Below are 13,543 nucleotides of genomic sequence, written 5' to 3'. Positions count from 1 at the left end.
TTGGGCGTCAGCCTTTGGCTTAGGTCATGATCCCAGGGTCCTGGGATTGAGTCCCACATTGGGCTCCCTGCTCAGTGGAGAGCCTGCTTCTCCCTCTTCCTCTGCCTACCTCTCTGCCTACTTGTGCACTCTCTTTATCAAATAAATAATATCCTTTAAAAAAAAGTGCCATGTGACAGATACATAGCCCTATTTCCTTATTAACAAAAATCCCAATTTTGTTAAAAGCAGTTACTGGTCAGTTGAAAAAAACCACTTTCCCCAGACTCCCTTGCAGCTAGACTACGTCATAATTCTGGTCAACAAAAATTAGGAAAGTCTCCTGAGGATTTCTGAGGGTTTTTTTTTTCCTCTTAATATAAGTACTTGTTTTTCCTGCACTTCCTTCTTCTTGCCCAGAATATGGATGATTTAACACCTAGAACTGTGGTGGTCATCTACAAGGACAAAAGAAATGCTCAAAGATGGCAAAAAAGAGATACAGAAGGGGGCGCCTGGGTGGCTGGGTGGGTTAAAGCCTCTGCCTTCGGCTTGGGTAATGATCCCAGGGTCCTGGGATTGAGCCCCACATTGGGCTCTCCACTCAGCAGGGAGCATGGTTCCTCCTCTCTCTCTCTGCTTGCCTCTCTGCCTACTTGTGATCTGTCTGTCAAATAAAATAAAAAATAAAATCTTGAAAAAAAAAAAAAAAAAAAAGAGATACAGACGGCACCGGGGCCCTCAGTCGGTTAAGCTTCTGCCTTCAGCTCAGGTCATGATCTCAGGGTCCTGGGATCAAGTCCTACATCGGAGTGGGGGGGGGGGTCCCTGTTCAGCAGGGAGTCTGCTTCTCCTTCTCCCTCTGTGTTCTCTCTCGTTCTCATTCTGTCTCTCAAATAAATAGAATAAAAAAAAAAAAAAAAATGGTGGTTTGCATTTCCCCCCCGGCTTAAAAAGAAAGAGAGAGAGAGAGAAAATGATCTTAGGACACTGATGATAGTGTGAAGCTGGGCTTCCCGTTACATGAGAAAAGCACACCCCTCTCACTTGGGTTTTCAGTTACATAGAGCTGAACACAATCCTAACCAGTATAAGTTTGCTGTTACTCTTCTTCAACATGTTAGTAAAGTCTTAATGTATATGGCAACATAAGCGCAAAGAATACGGATTTAAAAGGAAGAAACAGGGGCGCCTGGGTGGCTCAGTGGGTTAAGGTCTCTGCCTTCGGCTCGGGTCATGATCCCAGGGTCCTGGGATTGAGCCCCGCATCGGGCTCTCTGCTCAGCAGGGAGCCTGCTTCTCCCTCTCTCTCTGCCTGCTTCTCTGCCTACTTGTGATCTCTGTGTGTCAAATTAATAAATTAAATCTTTAAAAAAAAATTAAAAAAAGGAAGAAACAGCCTACACTCCAGTGGTGCAGTAGAAAAGATTATACCAAAGAAGCAAAATGTTAACAACTGGCGAATCTACATCAGAGTACTCAGCCTTGAAATTTTTCAAAATAAGTATTTACGGGGCGCCTGGGTGGCTCAGTGGGTTAAAGCCTCTGCCTTCAGCTCAGGTCATGATCCTAGGGTCCTGGGATAGAGGCCCACATCAGGCTCTCTGCTCAGCTGGGAGCCTACTTCCTCCTCTCTCTCTCTGCCTGCTTCTCTGCCTACTTGTGATCTCCATCTATCAAATAAATAAATAAAATCTTTTAAAAAAATTAAAAAATAAAAAATTTTTTTAAAAAAATAAGTATTTACAGCAAAAAATACTGATGAGCAAAGCAGTGAATTCTGTGACAACATATACCATGAACAAAGGGAAAAGACAAGCCAAGTTATCCGTAAAGGATTAGAAAAAGATTAGCTTCCAGAATACATGAAGAACTTGTACATATTCTACAAGTCAGTAGGTAAGAGAAGCAACCCACAAGAAAAACAAGCAGATGATAGGGACTACACATTCATGGGAAATGAAACCCATTATGCCCAATAAACATAAAAAGATGCCCAGTGTACTCATCAAGAAAATGCAAATTAAAACAAAAAATAGAGCACTTCACACCCACCATGGCGGCAAACTTTTTTAAGCTTAAGCACAGACGTACTGACACAACTATAAAGTGACAGGAACTCTCAACCAGCAACAGAAGTTTGAACAGGTTCAACACTGTCAAGAAGCCTTTGACAACACCTGACAGTTAAAGAGGCGCAGCACAGGGGCGCCTGGGTGGCTCAGTGGGTTAAAGCCTCTGCCTTCGGCTCGGGTCATGATCCCAGGATCCTGCGATGGAGCCCCGCATCAGGCTCTCTGCACGGCAGGGAGCCTGCTTCCTCCTCTCTCTCTGCCTGCCTCTCTGCCTACTTTTGATCAGCCATGCCCGTCTTAGTTAGAATCCCTGCAGCAGCAGCAAGTCCGTTACTCTACGCAGTAACACCAGAACATCATTTGCCTCTTTCATCCTCACTCTCTCACAAGTGTTCAGTGAAGTTTTCCAGAGGCTCATGGTACACGTCACAGCCAGATGACTGCCGAAGCAGACACGAGAATCCAGCTGTCTTCTATTAATTCAGACATTAAAGAGATTTTCAAAAGCGTAAAAGCAATGCCATTTTTCTATTTTTTTTTTCTGTTTTGGAAAATACTTATTTTTCACAAAAATGTTATTTATGATAACACATAGCAGGTTTATTATTATGATTTTTTAATAAATATGTTAAGCATATCTCATACAATAAATATTGATAGCTATAACTCACATAAAAGCTCTTTGGGGTCCTCAATCATGTTTTCAGGGTGTAAAGAGGCCCTTAGACCAAATAGTTTGAGAACCACTGCCCTGGAGAAGCAATCACAAATGTATACCAGGAGACACACAAGAATCTTCCTGCAACACTAAGAGCAAAGAACTGTCCATCAGAAGGAAAAAATGATAGACTGTGTATAAAATAACTAGATAGTCATTTAAAGAAATGAACTAGGGTGCCTAGCGTCTGCCTTCCACTAAGGTCATGATCCTAGGGTCCTAGGTTCGAGTCCCACCTCAGGTTCCATGTTCTGGGAGAAGCCTGCTTCTCCTGCTTCCTCTGCCTCTCTCTCTCTCTCATAAATAAATAAAATCTTTTTAAAAATTAAAAATAAATGAACTAGCACTACCTGTATCACATGGCCAAATCTCACAAATAATGAATTTTAAAAGCACAGGGCTGAAAGATATATACAATATACCAAGCATATAGTTTTAAAACATCTAAAATCATACTAAAATATATGATTATTTAGTGATACACATATACACAGAAAAAGTAAAAAAAACACATGGGAATGATAAAAGCAAAAACTGGGGCACATGGCTGGCTTAGCGGGTAGAGCACGCTACTCCTGGTCTCAGGGTCATGAGTTCAAGCCCCATACTGGGCACAGAGCTTACTTTAAAAAAAAAAAAAAAGGAAAAATCTTCACAGAGGTTACCTCTGCAGAGGTGGGGAAAGAAATAGCATGAGGGAAAGATACACAGGAGCCTTCAATTATATGTGGAGGCTTTCAAGTATATACATCAATTACATATGTACTTGAAACACAGGTATTCATTATATTATTCCCTATAATTTTTTGTATGATTGTAATACATCATAAGCAAAGATTAAGAATGCTGAATGGATAAAAAGGTGTTATGAAGGGGAAGACACCATCGGACCAAATGAAGGATTGCAAATTAAAGGTGACTTCGGTTTGACTTAGGTCTCAACTCTAGAAAACTGGAAGAATACTGCTGCAATAGCTCAAATTTAGCAAGTCAGGATGAAGAAACAGTTTGGGAAAAGGTAAGGTGGTGGGACTTAGACATGCTACCAGGAGCAGCAAAGATATAAAGAGAGTTGTAAATTTATTTTTTTTAAAGATTTTTAATTTTTATTTATTTGACAGAGATCACAAGCAGGCAAAGAGAGAGAGAGGAGGAAGCAGGCTCCCCGCTGGGCAGACAGCCCGATGTGGGGCTCGATCCCAGGACTCCAGGATCATGACCCAAGCCAAAGGCATAGGCTTTAACCCACTGAGCCTCCTAGGCGCCCCGAGAGTTGTAAATTTAAAGGTAGTGTTTGGGAGCTGTCAGGGCCAAAGATACAGATTTGGGACTCACTGAATAAAGGTGGAAGATTTGAGAATGGATGAGATGATCAAAAAGGGTAATAAAGGAAAATGAGCATATAAAGAAGCTTATGAGAGAGAGCAGAGGATAAAGCTTGGGGAACAGACACAGAGGCCCGTGGTGGAAAAGATAAAAGAGAGGCTAGGGGAAGATGGCAGTGAGTCTTCAGAAAGGTCAGTGAAGGAATCAGAGTCAGACAGGAGAACATTCGAAGAAAGAAGGTTTAGGGACGCCTGGGTGGCTCAGTTGCTTAAGCAGCTGCCTTCGGCTCAGGTCATGATCCCAGTGTTCTGGGATGGAGTCCCACATCAGGCTCCTTGCTCAGCAGGGAGCCTGTTTCTCCCTCTGCCTCTGCCGGCCCCTTTGTCTGCCTGTGCTCACGCTCTCTCTCTCTCTCTCTCTCTCTGACAAATAATAAAATCTTTAAAAAAAAAAAAAAAAAAAGAAAGAAGGTATAAAAAGGTTCAAAGAGAATGACGAATGTGCTAGCTCACTGGATTATATTCGTATAATTTCAGTGCGCCAATTTCAGGAAGCCAATATTGATTGATCCCAACACTTTCTAACCACTCTTCTTTCACCCATTCATTCCAACAAAAGCTGACTGAGTACCTTGTATGTAGACACTAATGATACAATAATTCTCTCTGTCTTTACGGTCCTATGATCACAGTAGAAGAGAAAAACTGATCAATTACTAACACTGATGAATGTAAAATCACAACTATAATGAATGCTATCAAAGGGAGTACATGGAGCTTTGAGACTGCGTAATTAGGGAACTGTTAACTCCTCCCTCCCTTCATCAGTGTATACTGTGCCTTCCGGAACAGAATGTAAGCCCAAGAGGACATACTTTTTTTTTTAAGATTTTATTTATTTATTTAACAGACAGAGATCACAAGTAGGAAGAGAGGCAGGCAAAGAGGGGGAAGCAGGGTCCCTGTGATGCAGGGCTTGATCCCAGGACCCTAGGATCATGACCTGAGCCAAAGGCAGAGGCTTAACCCACTGAGGCACCCAGGCGCCCCAAGGGCATACTTTTTTATACTCTTATACTGTTCATTTTCTTTTGATATCTTCTCCAACTGCTCAGCATAATGCTTCAAAATAATGGGTATTTAGCATATCCTTACTTACACATCTGTAATGGGATGCATCAGATTTTGTTAAAAAATAAAAAAAAAGTCCTATTGTATAAAAGAGCTGTAATTTTTTTTTTTTTAAATAACTTGCTATGGTGTTAAAGAGACCAAAAGAAAAGTATAAGCCTTGAAAAGGTTAGTTGGTGTCCTCTACCTGCACCTCAACCAATTACTTTGAGACTGCTTAGAATGATTCTCAAAGAGGGAGCTAGTAAAATCATGGAACGACTGGCACAAAATATTCTCACCTCTAGAGAGACAATTTGATATGTACATTCTACCAACAGTAACCCAGTTCTATGTTATTTTTGCAAATAAAAAGCATAATATTCATTATAAGACAATTGGCTCTGACAACAAAAACAGAGTTGAGCGGTACGCACGGCTACTTACATCACGAAACTGAACCTTTCCTAGTTCTCCTAATTCACTGACGCAACAATAAGCAGCTTCTGACTGTAGAAAAAGCTGGGCCAGCGTCATCTCCTCGCTCCGGAAGAGCTCCCCCATGGTGGCGGAAAGCACCAGTCAAGGGAGTACCTGAATTTCTCTCCAACCTTAAGCAAAAGAGAAAACTGCATTACTAAAAGGAGCAAACACCACAATAGTAAGGCTCTTTTGTTTTGCATTTCATATCTTCCACCCCATGCAGACAGATCTTTAACATCCTGCTTCAAAGGATGGAAAGGAGAAATTGCAAAAGGCTGTTACTAAATCCTCTCCCACAGAATACCTAACAAAAAGCTACTTCCTTCAGTCAACATTAGGATCAAATGACAAAATTTGGGGGCGTCCCAATACGTAAGAGTGTATCCAGGTTAAAAACAGGAACTGGGATTCCCAAACAGCTCTTTAAATACCCTGGGCGGGGTATTATGAGGCAGTGATGTTCATGCTGCCCCACCTTTTTTTGGCTTGTGTCAGGGAACACATGGAACAGACCTAGATTATTCTCTCATAAAGGATGTCTCCGTTGAGACTAGTTTTCTACCCTCTACTGCCCATTTCTTTTTTTTTTTTTTTAAGATTTTATTTATTTATTTGACAGAGAGATCACAAGTAGGGAGAGAGGCAGGGAGAGAGAGAGGGGGAAGCAGGCCCCCTCTGAGCTGAGAGCTTGATGCTGGGCTGGATCCCAGGACCCCAAGATCATGACCTGAGCTGAAGGTAGAGGCTTAACCCACTGAGCCACCCAGGAGCCCCTCTACTGCCCATTTCTGACTGCTGGAGTCCCAGCATTACCCTAGAGCTGTAGGTACCTTAAAGGGTTTAATCTTCCAACTCCTTAGGAAACACCACTTTCTCCCTAAGGAATCTAAACACATCAGCATTATCTGAAGAAGAAAAAAAAAAAAAGGTCGGGGGGGGGGGCGGGGGGACACCTGGCTAGTTCAGCCAGTACAGCATGTGACTCTTGATCTCAGGGTCAGGAGATTATGAAGCCCCATGTTGGGTGTGGAGTTTACTTCAAAAAAAAAAAAAAAGAGCTGCCTTGCATATTAAGCTAAATTTCGAGTCCAGCATGACAGGAATATGTTGATAATGACAAAGCAGTTTTATCAAACCACAGAGAATAACCTGCCACTTCCATAGCTTTCAATTTCTTATCCCCACCTTCAAGATTAATTACATTCCTCCATCTGTTAAAGCTTCTCCTGCATGAGCCAATAAAGGTTTCCTTTTAGGGCTGTCTTATCCTTGCCTAGTATGAAAGACAATGGCGCTATCAGTGGTCCTGAAACTGCAATTATTTATTCTCAATCAGCTATTGTAAGGCACAGACTGTGCTCCATCTAAACTCAGCAAACCCTACAATATTTTTAGTATCATGAGGGCATCCATAAGGATAGGTGAAACTGGCATCAAAGGAAGAGTTACTGTTCTGCAAGGCTGGAAGACATTTTGAAAAATCTGAATGACAAAACCTTTGTGCATTTGTTCAAGACAGCAACACGAAACACTCCGATATAAGCAAAGATTTCTCAAGAGATTATGTAGCATGTCTTTAAAACTGTCTATACCTGAATCACCCAAAACAGCTGTTATCAACCCTCCCACATCCTCCCCCAAACAAGAATAGAGTCCACAACCTCTAAAGCAGGTAAAATTATGCCTGATCAGCATAGTTCAGGGGCTGCCAATAATGACAGCCTCCAGAGTTGCCTCCCTCCTTCTGTTCTTTAATGATTACAGGTCTCGCTAGAACATCTCTATCCCACTGGAGCCAAACAGAAAACTAAACGATTCGGGGATGTCTTGTCACAAAACAAAATATGAATAAACAGCAATTCTGCACAAGATGAGTATAAATAAAGTGCCCGGCGCCCAGCCTCACTATTGTCATCCAGCCCTCGCCTCCTACGAGGTATTCAAATTCACCTGCTTCATTTCCTGTCTACCCAGTGAGAAAGCAGGAATTCTCTGAGCCCAGGCACACCTACCTCCCCAAGTGGCCATTAAAAGGCGGGGAGGGATCATCAAATTGGGAGCCCCTTTAAAAAGCCCCCCAAATTCTTCTGCCTCCCCAATAACCTTCTGTTCCTCCGCCTACGTCTTAAACGGGGGAAGGGTCGAGGGCCTCCAAGGAGGAGTGAACCTCCGATTCCTATGCCCCGGGGTGGGGGTGCCCGAAGAGGGGTGAACCCCCACTTCCTCTCAAAGACCTAAGATCTCTGCTAATTCCTTTGACAAGCGAGGAGACTAATTAGAATTTCCCATGCCCTTCCGAGGCCTCTCTAGACCGCGCCGTGCCTACATCCCCCCCCGCTCACCTTCAGCCCCGGGCCCGGCCGCAGCCAAAGCAGCCGCCCCAGACAGAGCCCACAGCCTCAGCGGCTTGGGACATCAGCGCTCGACGTGCGTGCGTCCGCAAAGCCCGGCCCCCGCGCAGCCGCCGGCTCCGCCCCCACGATGACTTCATTGTAGTCAGCCAATGGGGGGAGGCCTGGGTCGGCAGCCGCACTGCAGAGTCGCGGGGGCGCAGGCAAGACCCTGAGTGCTGACGCCATCTTGTTCCCGGGGCTGTGACTCCCGCCCCGCGGGGCGGCGTGGCTGTGGGGGCTGCTGGTGCGGGTGCTCGAGGACCTCCACTCACATTCCCTTCAGAATCTCTTCTCCCTGCCACTTACCCTCGAGGCTGGGCTGTCTGCTTGCCGATTAATTCACAACTTCCTTGAGGAAAGTTACATCAAGGAAGGGGAGACATGAAATGGCCTGAAAGCTGGAAGAGAGCTTATTAAAAGCGCTTACAGTCCAGTCTTCTCTACATTACACACGCACGCTTTTTCCTTATTTTACAGAGAACATTTAAGCCTTCGAGTGAGCAAGGCCTTTCTAAGATCGAAGTAGAACCTTGAACAGGGGCTCTTTCACTTAAGTATGGAAAAGCCCTTTTTAGGAAGGTGCTTGGCTAAGTCCCTTTAGCAAGCGTTCAGGGTCTGTTTTTCTCCAATTAGTGGGGAAATCCCCATAAGACCCTATGTAGTGACAGTACATTTTTATCTTGTTCGGTGGATTCCTGCAGGCCCGTTTGACCACGTAAGGGTTTTCTATTCCTCAAAAGTTTTTAAAGAGTAACTTTTTAAACGGCAAAAGTGGAGCATCTGGGTGGCTAAGTTGGCTAAGCGTTTGCTTTCAGAGAAGGTCATGATCCCAGGGTCCCGGGAGGGAGCCCCATGTTGGGCTCCCTGCTCCCCAGACAGCCTGTTTCTCCCTCTGCCTCCCACCCCTGCTTGTTCTCTCTCTCAAATAAATAAAATCTTAAAAACAAATCAAACCGCAAAAGTGACGCTAATGTGGGAAACAAAGGCAAAAGAAAAACTAAATTTCCTTACTAGCTACAACCCACTGACAAGTCCCTGAGACAGACAGAGGGGCATTGCTTTAGGAACTCATCTGCCTCGACTTTTGTTTGCTTGTTGTAGCTCCTTGCTTGTTTTAGCTCCCTCAATGTTAATACCTTGCTAAGGGCAAAAGGTAATCTCAGCTGGACCCCCAGGATCCTGTAAGTCTACTTTAACATATAAAAGTTCCTTTGGAAAATTCTTTGCTCTCTACCCCCAGAGATACATGTTGGCAATCATCCGCCAAGCATATGACCCACCAGTATACATCTGAAGGGTCTCATGACTATGGTTTTTTAGACAGTAATAAACTACTTTTTCCTAATCCCCTCAAAGGTCCTTTCAAATTCCTTAAAGACTTAACCCTATCCCTAACCCCTTCCCAACTTGGAAGTAAATAATGGGCCACTTCTCAGGACCCCAGTGCAGCTCTTTGGGTCCACAGATCCTGTCCCCATGCTTTAATAAAATACCATTTTGCACCAAAGACATCTCAAGAATTCTTCCTGGGACATCAGCTCCAAACCCTAACATTTCCCACATCAGTGTTACCTACTATTTATAAAAACATCCTTCTCAAATACTGGTATCAACTCCATAAGGAGGAGTATGGATCCCAAATCGTTTGTCGGTAACCAGAGCTGTGTCAGGAAAAACTTGGAGAACCGGTTTTTCAGGCTCGGTGGATGGTGGAACCCTATTGAGATTCAAGTGTAATGAGGGAGATACTTCAGATAAAAACTTGATGCCGATAATTTTGTCCACCCAGCAAAAACATTATCAATCCTGCTTTACCAGCCTAAACAAAATAATGAAGGATAAAAATGGACATTTTATTTAAATTTTCTATCCCCTGTTGTGAGTGAAGATATAACTTGACTCCATTACGATTTAGTTGAGAAGTAGCACCTCCTCGAAGAAGCCTAAACCCTCCCCTTCCCTGTGATCTTAAATGTCCCCTAGCTGTCTCAACTTTTCCTGGCAGGAGAGATAGAGACCCACACTTGAAAGCCTGCCAAGTTTCAGAAAACTATTACACAATGACTACCATTTCCTTCCTCTGAGATTTAAAAACAAAACAATACACCCCCCCACACCTTTCTTTTAAACCTCAGAGTCAACTTGCTAACCACAAATTTTTGGTACTCCAGTTTTAAGACAGGCTTTCATCTGGACTCACCTCAATCCCCTTGAACTCTGTTTTTTCATGGTTTCCTTGAAAGTATATCCTCTCAAGAGTTCATTTTCTGGCTCCTTTTATCTCCTGCCATCAATCTTTCTCCAGTGTTCAGTGTTCTCATTCCCTCCATGCTCTCTTCCTTAGCAGTCCTGCTTCTTGTCGGGTGTAAATGTCTGTGTGTGGGACTCACACCGATTTTTCCATCCACCTCCCTTCTCCAAGTCTTCCAGATGGAATTTCAAACAGCCTGAATAATGCCATTCAGGCAACAAATGCTTGCTGAGGGCCTAACATGTGGCAAACATGGTACTAACTGCTGGGGATAGGAAAAATGAAATAGACCCACTTCCTATTTTACAGTTCAGTGAGAAAGTTTCAATAATTATAAGAGAGAGACAGAGATGAGTGTAATGACTCATACTTACTATGTGACAGGCACTTTTCTAAGTGCTTTATAAATATAAATTCATTTAATTTTCATAACAATACTAGAAGGAAGATACTAGTATTATTCCCATATAATACATGATATGGTGTGGGGCACCTCACTGGCTCAGTCAGTAGAGCACGCGAGTCTTGATCTCAGGGTCATGAGTTTAAGCCCCACGTTGGGTGTAGAGATCACTTAAACAAGTATTTCTTTAAAAATAAAGCAAAATCTTTTTTTTTTTTTAAGATTTTCTTTTTATTTATTTGATAGAGAGGGAACAAAAGCTGGGGGAGCCCCATGTGGGGCTCGATCACAGGACCCCGATCATGACCTGAGCCAAAGGCAGAGGCCTAACAACTGAGCCACCCAGGCGCCCTAAGTAAAATCTTTTTTTAAAAAAATAGATGATGTGGTGAAACTGAGGCTCAATAATTTGCCCAAAGTTGCTCAGCGAGTAAAGGGTAGAGCAGGATTCAAACCCAGGCAGAATGGCCCATTTCCTGTGCTAAGTACTGCACTGTTGTACAGATTTCTAGTGTTCCTCTGTTGTACTGTCTACAGAGTGCTGTCTCTGAGTCCAATCTGAGTTTAATATCTATAACCTTCAGACTCTCTAAGCCCCTGTTCCCTCCTCCGTAAAGTGGGGTTAATAATGATACTTTCCTCATATGGTTAGTGGGAGGAATAAAAGGAACTTTAGTACATGTTTGGCACTCAGTCTGTATTAAAAAACTGCTAACTAGGGGTGCCTGGGTGGCTCAGTGGGAGCCTGCTTCCCCCCTGCTGCCCCGCACCCACTCTCTCTCTGCCTGCCTCTCTGCCTACGTGTGATCTCTGTCAAATAAATAAATAAAATATTTTTTAAAAATTGCTAATTATCATCATTATCATGACTGTTGCTGTTGATACACAAAATACTGTATAATGGACCAGAGAATCTCAGAAAAGTTTACATTGAGGAGGTGATATGAGAGCAGGGTTTTGTTTTTTTTTTAAGGATTTTATTTATTTGAGAGGGAGAGAGGGAGATGAAGAAGACTCCCTGCTGAGCAGGGAGCCCAACTCGAGGCTCTATCCCAAGACCCCAAGACCATGACATATCCCAGGACCCCAAGACCGTGACCACTGGAGCCTCTGGCACAGGCTTGACCAAATGAGCCACTCAGGTGCCTGAAAGCAGAGTTTTTAAGGATTATGCTCTCACTGAATAAAAACTCGCCCTTCCCCTCAGATCATTAATCCTGTTAATGGCATTATTGTTTTCCTAGTTACCCAAGTTCTAAGCTTAAGCTTGGAACTTAAGCTAATTCCATTCTTTCTCCCTCCACATTTAATCAGTTGCCATGTCATGTTAATTATGTTAGTTATGTGTCCTGCATTTCTTGCCTCTACCCACTTATCCTTTTTATCTTCATTGCTAATAACCTATACAGGTCTGTTAGCCTCTCTCAGATACTAAAGCAGGAACCAATGGGAAGCAGCATCGGGTAGAGTGTAGTAGACCACAGGCTTTAGTACCGTCCTGAACTAGGCTTGAATCTCAGATCCTCCATTCATTCCAATATCAAATGTAAGAGAAATCTCAGCTCTAACAATTACAAGATGTGTGAACTTGAGCAAGCTGGTTCACCTTCTTGATCTTCATTTTCCTCATTGAGACTCTCATGCGTTTATCCTATCTCCTTTAGAAAACACAGTACTGGGGTCCCTCGTGGTGCAATTGGTTGAGCTTCTGGCTCTTGGTTTTGGCTCAGGCCCTGACCTCAGGGGCGTGAGACTGAGCCCTGTCTTGGGCTCTGAGCTTAGTGAGGAGTCAGCTAAAGTTTCTCTCTCCCTCTTCTCCTGTACCTCCCTATGCTCTCTCTTTCTAAAATAAATAAATTGTTTAAAAAGAGAGAGAGAGGAAAAGAAAAAGAAAACACAGCACTTTCTTCCTGACTTTTTTTCTCTTCTATCACCAAATTATAAATTCCTTTTCTCCCTCTAGCTTTGGGCCTACTCATTCAATAGTAAGTACTATTTCTTGAATGAATGAGTGAACAGATGGATGATTCTGAAAGAAATGGGAGCCTCCTAATAGAAATCTACTATCAATGAAAGAACACAGTTAACAGACAAAAAGGAATATGATTACACCTTATCCCCTTTATTTTATGGGCTTCGTTATCTGGGAGAAGAACTTGTGACAGATTCTTTTTTCCTTTTTTTTAATGTTTAAAGTTTTTATTTGAATTCTAACATAAAGTGTAATAGCGTCAGTGACAGATTCTTCTACTTTTGTAACATATGAGAGACAGCTGGGAAGGGTTCAGAGGAGAAGCTAAAAATCAGAAAATGTGTGTGGAGTCAGGGCCAACTCTGTAGGATCGCCAGGTTTAGCACAGGAGTGCTAACGTTCGCATTCCATCTACAGTTCTCAAAGTTATTCTACATCAAAGCATACTTACGAGGAAAACACTCTTTAAATACTTTTTAAGAATATTTTAAAAACTTATTTATTTTTAAAATTTTAGCTAGTGAAGAGGACTGATCAACAAAACCAAAAGAAAACTGATAGAATGGGAGAAGATATTCACAAATGACATATCAGATAAAGGGCCAGTATCCAAAAAATGTAAAGAACTTAGCAAACTCAACACCCAAAGAACAAATAATCCAATCAAGAAATGGGCAGAAGGGGCACCTGGGTGGCTCAGTGGGTTAAGCCTCTGCCTCCTGCTCAGGTCCTGAGATCCAGAGTCTTGGGATCAAGCCCTGCATTTAGGCTCTATGCTCAGCAGGGAGCCCGCTTCCCCTCTCTCTCTCTGCATCCCTCTCTGCCTACTTGTGA

General features: G+C 43.0%; 1 protein-coding gene across 17 annotated transcripts in view; it reads right to left on the bottom strand.

Annotated features, from left to right (window-relative positions):
• Nucleotides 1-10,641, bottom strand: part of ATP6V0A1 (ATPase H+ transporting V0 subunit a1) — a 66,974-nt gene extending 56,333 nt beyond the window's left edge. For 10 of the 17 annotated variants that reach the window (XR_014304678.1, XR_014304679.1, XM_082706097.1 and 7 more), the window contains exons 1-2: nt 8,033-8,156; nt 5,655-5,818 (exon numbers count right to left, since the gene is read on the bottom strand). Coding sequence is in view for 13 of the 17 variants with exons in the window: in XM_082706097.1 (XP_082562223.1) it covers nt 5,655-5,771 (117 nt within the window). In the remaining 4 variants the exon portion in view is untranslated. Of the gene's footprint in view, nt 1-5,654; nt 5,819-8,032; nt 8,285-10,283 lie in introns of those variants that run through there. The other 7 variants (XR_014304676.1, XM_082706102.1, XM_082706108.1 and 4 more) reach the window with 4 other exon arrangements.
• Between the last annotated feature and the right edge of the window lie 2,902 nt (nt 10,642-13,543).

The sequence above is a fragment of the Mustela nivalis genome, assembly GCF_964662115.1.
Source record: "Mustela nivalis genome assembly, chromosome: 17".
NCBI classification, from domain to species: domain Eukaryota; kingdom Metazoa; phylum Chordata; class Mammalia; order Carnivora; family Mustelidae; genus Mustela; species Mustela nivalis.
Note: the sequence above shows the minus strand (reverse complement) of the source record. Positions and strands in the feature narration are given on the sequence as shown.